Source organism: Chelmon rostratus, chromosome 6 (assembly GCF_017976325.1).
Source record: "Chelmon rostratus isolate fCheRos1 chromosome 6, fCheRos1.pri, whole genome shotgun sequence".
NCBI classification, from domain to species: Eukaryota; Metazoa; Chordata; class Actinopteri; order Chaetodontiformes; family Chaetodontidae; genus Chelmon; species Chelmon rostratus.
The window spans coordinates 7832015-7845489 of NC_055663.1; the positions used below are offsets into that span (position 1 = coordinate 7832015).

Below are 13475 nucleotides of genomic sequence, written 5' to 3' on the forward strand. Positions count from 1 at the left end.
GTGAAGTAATCTAGCTGGTCCTCAACTGGAGATGCTTTAGCGCCCAGTTGCACCAGTAAGTGGCAGAGCGAAATTGCCCTTTCTCACACAATAGGTCGTGCTGGAAGCTCAGTGATATCGGAGGAATTCAGCACCGGCGTCACTGAATTCAGCCAGAATTGAAAAGTAAATTAGTTTAAGCTTCAGATTCGAAAAGTTTTTTATCATCCTTGTCACAGAATTTCAAGCCCTGTGATTGAATGGTGCAGTAATGCACCTTGAGGGTCGTAGTTAAGGTTGAATCATACGTGTTAATATGGAGATGTGTGTTTGTGTGTGACGTGTTGCTCCATCGTCAATGCTAATGGCCCAGATGCCTCACACCAGGATAGAGAACACACACACACACACACACACACACACATTGATAGAATGAGGTAACTGTTGCTGTTTGATGGATGTTCGTGGTCAGTCCTCTGCCTGATTTACATCCTTTGAGAGCATGTGAGAGAGTGAAAGACAGGCCGGCTTATTAGAGACAAACAGAGAGACAACAGGAGGGAGAGAGTGAGAGCAGATAAGCTGTCACACTCACAGGTGTCGTGACATCGTGTGTGTGTGTGTGTGTTTGGCAGGGTGGATGTGAAGGTGCATTTGCAAAGTGTCTGTCAGCAGAATGATTTACAGGCTTGGTGCTGAGGATGACAGGAGAGAAATGGAGGATGAATCCCAGAGCAATCACAGAGCTCTGAAAGAAAAGCATCATTTTATATTGACTGTGTTGGTGCTGCTATTACTGCCTTTTATATTGTGTAAAATGAGTTACAGAGCTTTATGTTTTCATGCACACCTCTACACACACATCCTGCATGAGAATAAAATTCAATCATTTTTGTTCCCATTAAATCATCATTATGTTAGATATTAGATGGATTAGATCACTTGCAAATGTATCCCTCATTTTTTAAGGAGATGTATCTTTATAATATAACTTTTGCTGAAAAGCAGCCAAAGTGACTGTAAGCAGCAGCCACTTTCTCTTCATTCATGATTCTCATTTCCTCCAGCCCACTGCAACTCTATACATACAAAATAAGGCTTTGGTGGCACAGAATACTGAGAAGATGGAACAAATTAGAATGAAATGTGTGATGAAAATGAGCTATTAACAAAAAATAAAACAGTAATAAATCAGTTTAAAAATACCCATTAACCCCCTGTTCTTATAGACTTTTAGTCATAAAAATACAAATAAATCCTTTTCTTCACGCTTGTTTTGTGATGCTAATTCTTTTCAGTTTTGCACTCTCACATATGTTAATATTTCTCGCGCACTCCATTCAGCCTTAAAAAGAATACACATCCAAACACTGTCTGGTTTACAGGCCAACAACAACATTTTGATATTATTTGTTATGTTTTACATTCTCCCTTATTCTGTCATATCAAAACTTTTACACTCGTTTCAACAATACAAAGGTAAGATCAAATTTAAATGTAATGTAAATTATGTGAATTTACAATCAAGTTATTGATATGTATTCAGATTTTCTATCCACATGTGGAGAGCAAACTGATACTGTTTGGCTCTGCAGCTCATGCAAGATTATTTAATAGGTCAGGCTGTGAGCTGTTCCTGGTGCTGAAATGACAGAAAACGTACCAAATGAAAAACAGATAGCAACTGAAAAGACCAGACTTCCTCTAAATCTATGGCAAATAGAATTCAAAGATCAACCAAAAAAAAAAAAAAAAAACCCTATCTAAGTTTAAAACCTGCGCGGCACCTGTAAACCTGTACTGGCCCTCAAATAAAATGTCCCTTTGCCAGACGTAACTTCTGACCCCTGGTCTCAGGCACTATGGTGTGATCAGCTGTATGAAAGCTCAAAATGAGATGATTCAACTAATGTAAGGAAGGCAAACAGGCATCAGTTAGAATTTAATATACAAAGACTCATAACTGTATATTTGCCACACAGGCAGGAAGTAACCAAAATGCATGCAAAAATCTGGCACCTTTAAGTTTGCTTTGTTAAGGACAATCTGTTGCTTTGTCAAACACTGTGAACAGCTGATTGGTAATTGTTTGTGTTCATATAAATTCTGTATTCACAGTAATATGTCAAGCTTCAGTTATTTCAAGAAACATTTTGATTACATTATTCATCAGCCCCGGTCTCTTGCCTTTTTTTGGCACCCGTCATTCATTTGGCCCAGCTGCTCTTTGACTGTACAACTGTCAGTCAAACCTTGCAGTGAAATGCACACACATCCTGAATAACCCCTGAAATACCCCGAACGCAGCGCTTTATGGCATTAACAAAAGCAGGACAGCCCCTGCTTGTGAAGCATGCTGATGTAGGGGGGGGGTTGGTTTGGTTTAAGGAGGACTTTTAGAGTAACATCTTGCATGCTCCAGTGCTCAGAGCTGGCAGAGCGACGCTAACAGCTGATCAGGTGATTTACTGAGGCGATAAAGTTCCCCGACTGCTCTTTGAGCCAGTGAGAAGCATGTATCGATACTGGAGGCCTATTACATTAATGTGAGTAATAAAGTGTGATTGAAAGAATGTGGCACCAATTGGGTACTATAGAAAATAGAGGGGGTGGTCATGTTGTAAACTACAGCATAAATCACTTTGACCTAAGGACATTTTTTTATTCTACAAGTGAATTCCCTGGTAGTTCCAATAAGCCATTAGGGTCTCTGTGTTCCAGTAAAATAGCAAGTAATTGGGTACAGATGCCCTTGAAGAGTTCCACTTTTAATGCGTACTGCATCACTGCAGCATGGTTGCACTCTCTGAGGAGACTGTGTCGTTTTCACTCAAGCACACAATCACACACACAAGTAATTGCATCATTTTAAAGGCTTGGAATTTGTGTTTCAGCAGCATTTATATTCAATTATTGTTAAGTAGCCATTCCCTGTTGTTGCATAAAATTGTCAAGTTTTCCAGAAATATAGTAGTTTGGGGCACCAAGGCTCTCCTGTCAGTCCTACTTACTTTTATATTATTCTGATGAGTAAGTGAGGAAAGAACAAATGTCAGAAAAGCACCAGTTCACCATTATATATAACTGTGGATGAATGCTCAGTCTTCAGTGTTGTCTGTATGAAACAAGCAAACATCCTTGAAGGCATCCAATTATTGGGTCACAGACAAATTCAAGTTTTATAATTTATTAAAAATGTTGTGTTCTGAGCCATGGACAGCCCATATCAGCGCCATGTAGTTAGCAGGAGACCACACTGGCAAAGACTTCCACAGAAAATCAGGGTCCATGATCAAATTCACTGCAGCTTTCAATGCTGCTGCCTACCATGAACCTTAAAATACTTTTCCATGTAAGGCGCCGTTAACCAGCTGTAGGTATGTGTACTGTATGCTCTGTTTGAACATCATTTTAATTTAATGAGCCAATAATTGAACCATATTGTACAATCCCTCAGAGGGATTCTATTTCATGTAGATACCAAAAAATGTGTGTGTTTTTCTTATCTTTAGCAATGATGTCTATTAGTGACTCAAGCTTACTCATCATTAATGTGAAAATGCGTGGAGGTAATGTGTAACACATTCAGAACACATGTGGGCAGATTTTTTAGGATGGCCAGATGTCGGTCACTGGAACAATATATGAAGGAACCTTCAGGAAATGTGTGCAGGCTAAGTGCACTTTTATTCATTTATTTGGGTTATAGCTCACATACATAAGGCTTAGTGCTGACTGCGGGCGAAATCATTTGTTTCTGTTGTCATTTTCTATTTTTATTTATTTTGATAAAGTTTGGATTTACCATGAGTGAAAGTCCACCGAACATACCATCATGGTCCAGTCCCATCCCAAATGATGCAGGCTTGTTAAATAGTTTTCCAGGGGATATCACTATGTTGCAAACATCTAAATTGTAAAAACTGAGGATGAATTGGTCTAGATTTAATTCTTTGCAGAATTCTGAACAAATTCATAAAATTATCAGACACATTTTTCCCTTCTTGGCTAAACTGCAAGACTTTGGCTCTGTGGCCTTATTGGTGCCACCTTCAGTGTGGCCAGGTCACTGCGTTGGGGCTTCCTCCCTGAACATAATTCAGAAGATAATTTCACCTGTGGGTGAATGTGCGATGTGTCTTCATCATTACATAACAGCCTGTCAGAATATATGCAGGTCTCTGAACTATGTGTGTGTGGGGGGGTCTGATGGTCAGCTCTCAGTGATTCAATTCACAACAGGAAGAGATGAGTCAAGGAGAAATGGCAGAGTGTTCAGGTTCAGGAATAAAACTCTTTTTGGAGCTTTCCAAGAGAGGAGGAAGCGTAATAATTTATACTACATGTAGTAATGTTTCAGTAATGGTTGAAATTACCTGTTGAACTGTTGTAATATGAAGTTCATTTCTCTCCTTTGGATTGTGGGTGCCATTGTTTAGCTAGCGGAATGCACTCGTCGGATCAAACAGCATACTGTTATTTTCCTTTTGATAGACAGCAGCAGAAGATGGCGAGGTGGACAGTGCATACACCACACTGCATGAACTACATCTGAAAACTGTGCGTGTGTGTGTCTGAGTGAGTGTAAGAAATCCCTTTTAGTATTCCAGTAAAGTGATGTTAACACAAATACATTTAACTGTTTTTCCAATAGATATTTAATGATAGCAGTTGTGAAGAAATCTGTTTTTACTCAATAATGCTAATTACTACTAATATCTTTAAGATATATTCAGTTTTTAAGGTACATATTTACATTTTTCAATGATTAAGACATGTATTTTGAATGTAAATAAGTTACCAGATTTCATGAAGAAAACATCAAAAATAGAGTTTATTAGAAAAAAAAAAACAATCCTTCCTAGCCAGACGTCCTGGCTGAACCCCCAGTGTCCTCAAATCTAAAAATGCACCAATAAGTGGAGTTACTACAACCGTCACTGCTCAGACACTACATGTGGAATATATTTTGAATTAATTATTAACAATATAGATATCCTGTTATATCTGTTACTTTACAGAAAAAGCTCTGAAATTGCATACAGTCTAAGTAGGTCATGAGATGCACAACTACTAGACTGTAAACTACATGACAGCGGCTACGTCTCTGCTGGCTGTCAGAGTACAGCTTTATTCCCAGTTCCTCAGCCTGTCAGCCCACTAACATCATTCAACCTCTGACCTTTGTGCTCCATGAAAACCGTCTACCTCACAATTTCTGACACCATTTATCTTTCTGTCCTCTCTTTCTCTCACATTCTCCTCTCCCCCTCCATTATTCCCCCATGTCTCTCTGTCAGTCACTCTGTGTCTCTGTGTCCTTGCTTATCCATTACCGGCTGACCATCTCAGCTTGTCTGACACATGGCCTAAATATTAGCATAGGCTGGTAACTGACAAAGGTCACAGGTCTGATCCCTGCAGCAGCCGACATGTCCGTCAGTACTCACGCATCCTTTTCAAGTGTCCTTCAACAAACAGCCAAATCCCCGACCTGAGAATAACAGTGGATGGAAGAGCTGCTACAAATCTGTGCTGGAAATGATGTGCATGCCAACCTGCAGTGCAAGGCAGCTCTTCTGTTAAACCATTCGAAACTAAGAAAATCATCATTTTGGAGCGGAAAGATGCTTCCGGTACACAGTAACCAGCACTAAATTTAAAACAAGGTTTGTCATCATCAAGTTTCTCATTTATAACATGTACATACATGAACACATTGACATTTTCAAAGTGCTTCAAATGCATAGTTTTATATATTTGAGAGATAGAGAGAGGTAATATAGTGGCGGTTTGCACTTTTGGTCGCTAGCTAGATAGTAAAGATCAGTTAAGTCTAGGAAAGTTAAGTTGTACCCTTCAATCCTGCATCATGATTGACTGCAAAATAACACCCTCCATGCTGGACTGTCTGTTCCCCCAGAAGTCAGCACTGTCAAGACAGTCTGTCGTTGATCTGCAGCACAAATGTCAGACTGTGCACCAGAAGCTCAGCACCGATTTACTTCACCTTCACGAGTATATCGCTGAAATGAACACTTTTTTGTTTGTTTTGAATGTAGCTTTAAAAAATTATTCTCTGACTGTGTTATTTTTGTATTCAACTTAAGAGAGGAAATCTCTCTGGGTGTAATTGTCAGCCCTGATATCAAGTCTGTAATCAAAATCAGTGCCCATGAACCTAAAAGGTGCTCTCCTTTCAAGCGTTGCATTCCTGCTGAGATCCAACCTTAAAATTAGTCATCCTGCCGCCTCCCTTCCTCCACATCTCATTCCCTGTTTTATCCTTTTATTCATGCTTGATGTCTTTTATTCCCTTTCTTCCTCTCTCATCATGTCCTCCTGTCCCTGTTTCCATCAGAGTCCTCCCTCCCCCCACCACCACCTCACAGCCTCCTTGTTTTCTGTCAGCTGTGAAGGTTGGCTGTGTCACTCACAACAGGCTGATGTGTTCAGTTTCGCCAGAGAATACTGACGACTCCACATCAATAGTTCTCAGCTGCTGTGTCGACACACAACAGCGGACTCCCTTGTCCCCGGGGAGGAGGCCTGTGCGTATATGGCACACCGACTATAGAGTCCAACTATGATAAAACTGTAATGATTCCCATGGGGAGAATTCAATTACTGGAGCAGAACACCATAACAGATTACAGCCAGGGAGAAAATTGAATAGCGGATAGAAAGATATACATATCTCAACGAGAAGAAGCTAATGAGGATTACATAAAACAGAGCTGAGCTTTCCACCACATGCAGAGCAGAACAGGTGAGGAGAGCGGGTAGGATCAAGGTCAGTGCACTTATTATCTTTGCATTACAGTCACAGATGCAGTGCATGTGTGAGTAGATTCCCAACTCCTAAATAAAGTGTGACACAGGTAAGTGAAGCCACAATGGAATACAGGCAAGATTGAAATTCAGCACACAGAGTGCAATGATTTAAATGAATACATGAATGTGTTGGTCCCTGGATTGTAGCTTTATGAGGGTCTGACCATGCTGATACTAGTATGACAATTCCTTCTGATTCCTTTCTGATTACAATATATTGTCTGATGAAACATTTGTAAAGGAATTCCTTAAATTGTGTTACTGAATGATTATGACCAGATATATATGAGCGCTTTATTCCCCTCGCCTTCATCAGGGTGTGTCTCTGATGTCTGTATATGGTTTACCATCCAGTCATTTATGTGACTTTTGAATCATCACAATTTTATCATTGTAGATGAAGCACAAATGTTACTAATAACAATAACAATATTTAAAATAATGTGTATAATAATAATAATTAATCATGTCTCATGTCTCTATTCAGGCGTCCCATTAAGCCATGACAGTCACACATGACGCTGAGCCAAAGTGATGAACATGATAACCTAAAGAAGAGTGGACAGTTGAGGTTTATGTCTATTTGTGGGGCTGCAAAGACTTTTTTCAGGAAAGTTATTGTTGTATAATGCAATAAATGTAGACTGTAAATCATAAAAAATACAAAATATAATGGGAGTAGATGAATAAGTACAAACAGAGAGTTAAATACAGTATATAATGAGAAATGAGCAGTCTCCTCTGTCGTAGCAGGACCAAACTAAACCATGAACAGTAAAGCCTGTGTGGACCTGACCACAGTGTAGAGCAGGTCTTATTGCTTTGGACCAGTTTCCACCCAGCTCATTTCTGTGGGGTTAATATGTTCCCACAGTACTCGGTGCAGGGCTTCCAGGGCGAACACATGCGGCTCAAGTGGGTTTGAGACTGAAAGTACCTCAAGGTGTGAAAGTGTGTGTGTGAGCTCTGTGATGGAGTGGCAGCCTGTCCATGCTGTTTACCTGCCTTCTGCGGCCTCCTGTGAGTTCAGCTCCCCATGGACTGCACTATGTGGACTGCAAAGCAGACTCCCTGCCATGCTTATACAACTCTACTCCACAGCACTGCTCCTGGCCTGCTGGGGGGGTACTGGCAAGAAAAAAAAAAAAAAACAATCCACCTTCTTATTGAAGCTCCTTCAAATTCTTGCAGTGTTTTCTTGTAGTTTTGTAAGATCAAAACAAATTTGTATTAGACTGTTTTTTCAGGTTTTGTGTTAAATCAATGTATTTAGGCATTTAAATGTCCATATTTATTTAAGTTTAGCAAAGTCAGCAAATCTCTTTGTCTTTACTCGCTTGTTATCTCCTGACATACAGAGGCAAAGGTACACAGTGAAACAACAAAAATCATTTTGACATTGCACTCAATATACATAAAACATATATATACAGTGGTGATGGCTTTGGTTTCAGAACTGGCCATGTTGGGACACAGTGGCCTCAAAGAAAAAATCTAGGTATGTTAATGCTATATTGTGCACAATATTAGCCTAGCAAACTGCTCTGATCCCATTGGCTCAAAGACCTGCGCCCCCATACGTCAAGTCTGCAGTTGGAACCTTCTGAAAAGATCAGGAGCTACTGGGAAGTCTCTAACTCTTCATTAAGATGATCATCGCGTTTTAATGTAATAAGTGGCCTCAGGAGAAATTAGAAATCAGGCTCCAACATGATTGTTCATCCGTAGTGTTATGGATCTCTGGAATTCAAGACTTCTAGGACATCTTGGTGCTGTCCTCTCATTTATTTACTGACGTGAAAACTGATGTGGTATTCCAGGTGTTTGAGTATGACTGTGTGCTCGGATCCTGCCACACCATGAATAGGTATGAGTGCAAGATGCATTTTGCACACAGTGATTTAGTTTGTGCCACATCTGCGGAAATCACGTCTTGAACCAGCACGTCCTTCCTCTCCAATAGTTCTCCAAACTACCACTTTGCTTCTGAAGCTCCGGTTTTACCTTTAGACCACCTCCCGTATCACTGAACCTCATAGTCTGCCTCTCAAACCACTGATGTACCACTAAAGCTCTTCTTCTGCCTGTGAAGCTCTTAATCTACCTCAAAAGTTTCTTCCAACTCTTTCTTGACTACTAACTCTAAACTATCTCTGCCCCTTCTAAAAGCTAATTCTGATTTTCATCGTGTTTGCCATCCTTCCTTTTGACAAGATAAGACTAAACTCACACAACTTTATTTCTGAGACCTGGGGATGCGGCACGCTAACTGATAAGAATGATGGCCAAAACTATAAAAACAAAACTCTGGCTCCATAAAAAGCCAGACTTTACCTTTTCCTAGTCCTGCTTTATCTCTCGGTCTTGTCCACAGCCCCAATCCTCTGCCTTAACTTCAGAACCCTTTTCAGCCTGCACCCCAATTTTTACTTAAAGTTCCTCTCCTGTTATTGATTAAACCCCCAAAACTCATCTCTGTTGATCAGAAATACACATTTAGACATTTTTTACATGAAAAAAATCACTTGATGATTTAAAATGGCTTGGATGTACCTCTACACCTTCACTCAGTACATGAAGATCTATGAATTTGCAGATAGTCCCCACCTCTGTCTCCACCCACCCCTCCGCCGCTCTCCTGCAGCTCAGACATACCTGCTCACCCTCTGACGTCTCTTTCTGGCAGAAAGCCCTGAAGGAAGACTTCTCCCACGTGCCATATGCACTTGAATGACCTCACTGTACCCATACGAGCATCTAATGAGGACGACCTTTATCATGACACACTTTTTTCATGAACAACCCCAGAGTCATGAGAGGTTCTCTGTCATAGTGAAACTTAGCTTGAAATGCTGATACGCAGCTACACCTGCCTTCTCCTCTGATGCCCTTTGAAAGCTCCACCCTGCATGTGATGCATAGCAATTATACGTTTTCAATAATATGTCATTTTACAGATGAACTGTTACCCTGTAGATACATTAGTCTGAATGACATGTTGTATTTCTCATCTTGTGTTGAATTCTGATTAAAACCTTCAGTTCAGTGTAATGATACAAATATTTGGTGAGCTCTTAATACTGTTTGATCCTGATTAGCTGACTCGCTGATTGATAGAATAGATGACTGACTACCCAGTAGCTTTGCTGACTCACTGACTGAATAATCGACTGCATTAGTGAAAACATAATTCACTGGTTGACTGAGAGTCTGGCTGTGTAGATGATTGCCTGGTCAACTGATTAACTAGCTGCTTGGATGCTGGTTTGCTGAGTGATGATACTGCAGCTGATTGACTGTCAGTCGTAAATTATGATCAAACTCTTTTTATTTCTCTTCCCTCCTCCCTCACATCCCTCTCCCTAATAGTCCTTTCATCCTTCTTTTTTAATTACGATTTGTATGAAGAAATTGTTCCGGAATTATGAACAATCGAACATTAAGCAGGATTTCATGTTTCCTGACATTTTTGGCTTTTGTATCACCCACAGGTCTGTCAGTCAGTCTGTGACTCTGAAAGTAAAGCGGTATTCATTGAGTCTCTGTTCTCTCTGTCTCTGTCTTTCTAGGACCAGTAGCGGTGATAAGTGGTGAAGAAGACTCCGCCAGCCCCCTTCATCATGTGAATCATGGTATTATCAGCCCCTGTACACTGGATGCTGGGTCAGATGCTGTGGTGATTGGAATGACCAGGATCCCCGTCATAGAGAACCCACAGTACTTCAGACATGGGCACAACTGCAACAAACCCACCACCTGTAAGTACAGACATCTAGGTGGACCCACACACTGTACAGCAGTTGTAATGTGCAGTATATTTCTGTATAATTCTCAGGTCTCACAGATTAATGCCCAGGGGCCAGTTGCATCAGATGGAAAAAAAAAAAAAAAGTTGTTGTACCTACATTGAGCCTTTTGTGCACCTGTTGCATTTAAAACTACTACTAGGTGCAGCTACGTCCAGCGTAGATGATGCACATGCATGCTGACACATTCTTGGCAGTGATAGTTACCACACCATTCAGGTTGCTATGGTGAGAACCTTACATTTCCTGGCGCCACCGAATTGATTAAAAACGACTGCTGGGATGAAGAAATTAAAGTGAAATTACTCACGCAGTGAAACCAGAAAAATGATTGAACTCTACCGTAAGTATATGCACGCATTACTGTGCAAACAAAACAATGCCATAACTAATTAGAAAAAAAACAAGGCAGATGACAACAGTGGCAGTCACTGAATGAATCATGAGAGTGGAGATGGAGATGGAGAAGTTGCAGGAGGAAAAATGGAAACTTACCTTATGAATTCAGCTATTACACCAAAGGGCCAGATACACAATTGAGAATGACATTGTGTTTATGAACATCTGAATAATTCCGTACATCCAAACAAATAAAAATTCCTAATAAATCTAAGTAAAAGCAATTTTTACATCTACATCAGCAATCTTATGTTATTTCTCAACACACAATTTAATCACCAAGTGGTTTGTTTACCAGCTGTTCATTTCATCAATTCATTTAACATCTACATCATCATCTTACTTCAGTCTGAGCAAGAAACATCAAATGCGACAGCCTCAAAACAATGCCACAAAATATTTCTCTCACATTAAAACAGCCACAGTTGTGAATACAATCCTTTGATAGGCTGATCATCCAAATTGTGTTGCTTCTGATGAAACGAGCCGTCACATCCTCCTCTGCGACTTGTTCTCTGATATGTTCCACCGCTGTCCCAAAGTCCTCCACTGGGAGAGGCGCACTCTGAGCCATGCAAATGTTGTGCAGCACCGCTGCTGCACATATGATGGTGCACACCCTCTTGCACGCTTGTGCCAGTGCCCTCTCCCTGGAGATGCGTGCATCGTGGGTAAACCCACACCACCATGCCATCACGTCGGTCATGTGTGATGGCATGGTTAAAGCCTTTCCTGTTTACTAAAAGGTATTCGCTTTTAGAGGGTGCCTGGATGCACACGAGTACCATCAATACAGCCACCAACACTGGGTATGTCAGCGGTTATATTTTGGAAAGATTCACTGGCATCAGACGGAATAAAAATGAGCACCTGCAGAGCTGGGGACAGCTCTCTGTTCCTATCCGTTACATGTTGCAACTGCAGCGATAACTTGTCAGTTAATTTCAGTAATTCAGCCATGCTGATGTTCTCTATCTCCAGGGACTGTATATCCAGAGGATTGGTGCAGTCTCTCATTAAAGTCTCCTGATTGTGTGGCCTGATATTACATTTTATTAACGTTTTTATTTTCACCTTGGAAACTAGTCAAGACTTTTCACTTTGCACCTCCCTTTGACTAAATGTTAGATTTAGTCCCAGACATAGCACTATTCTGAGATAGTGCAACAGGTTTTAATTCCATGTACATGCACATTTCATGTCCAGCATCTGTGTCATCCACAAAAAGGCTTTTGAATAGGATTCCAGATCTGGTTGCGAACCTTTCCCTCCACTTCTGCACAGAAAGTGTCACAACCCATGTTATCTATGTATCATAATAATAATTCGACTGACCTCGACAAAAACAAAAATGACTGTGTTTTGCTACCATAGGTCCATAGCTCATAGGTCAATGTAGTGCTGATGAAGATGATTACAGTCCTGAATCTGTTCAATGAACTGACCTGTCAGTTCATATGAGTTCATGTGTAGAGCCCTTGGTTTGTTTATAATAAACCGCTGTGATCACGAATCAAACCAGATCTAGAAGGCAATAGTGCATCAATTTTTCCTTCGATGCACTCAATGATAAAGCAGTTTTTCCTCTTTTCTCATACGATGTCACCCTGTCAAGACAAAGACATGAAGTGGCTGTTTGGAACAGGGGATCAGCTTTAGCTGCTCAATGTATCATCTAAGACAGCGATATATTCCACAGAGTTTAGTTCAAAGGTTATTTGGGGTGATGTAAAAGTGTGCTTTTACAGACATAAATGTCTGCATCTCAAAGGTGCAAAACATGTGGCCATAAAAAGCTGAAGGAGAGACGTCAACTTTTCAACAGTTCATTTCAGCAGAAAACGTTCAAGAAGAATTCACAGAACGTGAAATTCTGTTTTGTGCTGCGCTAATGGCAAGCTGAAACTAAAGATTAGGTCTTGAGCAAATCTGATTAAACATTCTGCATCTTAAATCAGTTCATTTTAGGATTCTGGGACAATCTGGGATGAAGTTAGCGAATACGATGTGATGCTTCCTTTTCAAATGCTACGATGAAGTGTTAGTAGCTTGCTGCAGCTCTGATATGCACCTCTGAACGGCTCCTGCTTCCAAAGTGGCAGGAAGAAAACATTCTCAGAGACAAAGCTGAAATAATTCAGAGTGATACCTAGTGCATAAACCAATCATTAAAATTTCCCAGACACTCTTGTGTTTCTATGCTGAGGGACAATCTGCAAAGAAAACTTTGAAATGGAAATGTAGAGTGTGGTAAAATATCTCTGACACCTAGAAATCCTCCCACAGTTATTGTGGTGCAGCAGCAAAGAGAATCTGTGTGTTGTAAGTTTAATGCCTGTCACCAGCTGTGTAGCAATAGACTTAATATAAAAAGGAAACCACAGGCTTTTTCATACAAACACATAGAGTAGCCCAATTACTATGGACAATTCAGGTGTGTCCACGTTCAGTTTGTCT

At 40.5% G+C, this 13475-nt stretch overlaps 1 protein-coding gene across 1 annotated transcript in view; it reads left to right on the forward strand.

Annotated features, from left to right (window-relative positions):
• LOC121607944 (NT-3 growth factor receptor-like) overlaps positions 1 to 13475 on the forward strand; it is a 211173-nt gene that overhangs the window by 148495 nt on the left and 49203 nt on the right. Inside the window, exon 14 of the mRNA XM_041939009.1 lies at positions 10383 to 10571. Within this exon, the coding sequence (XP_041794943.1) occupies positions 10383 to 10571 (189 nt within the window). The remainder of the gene's footprint in view (positions 1 to 10382; positions 10572 to 13475) is intronic.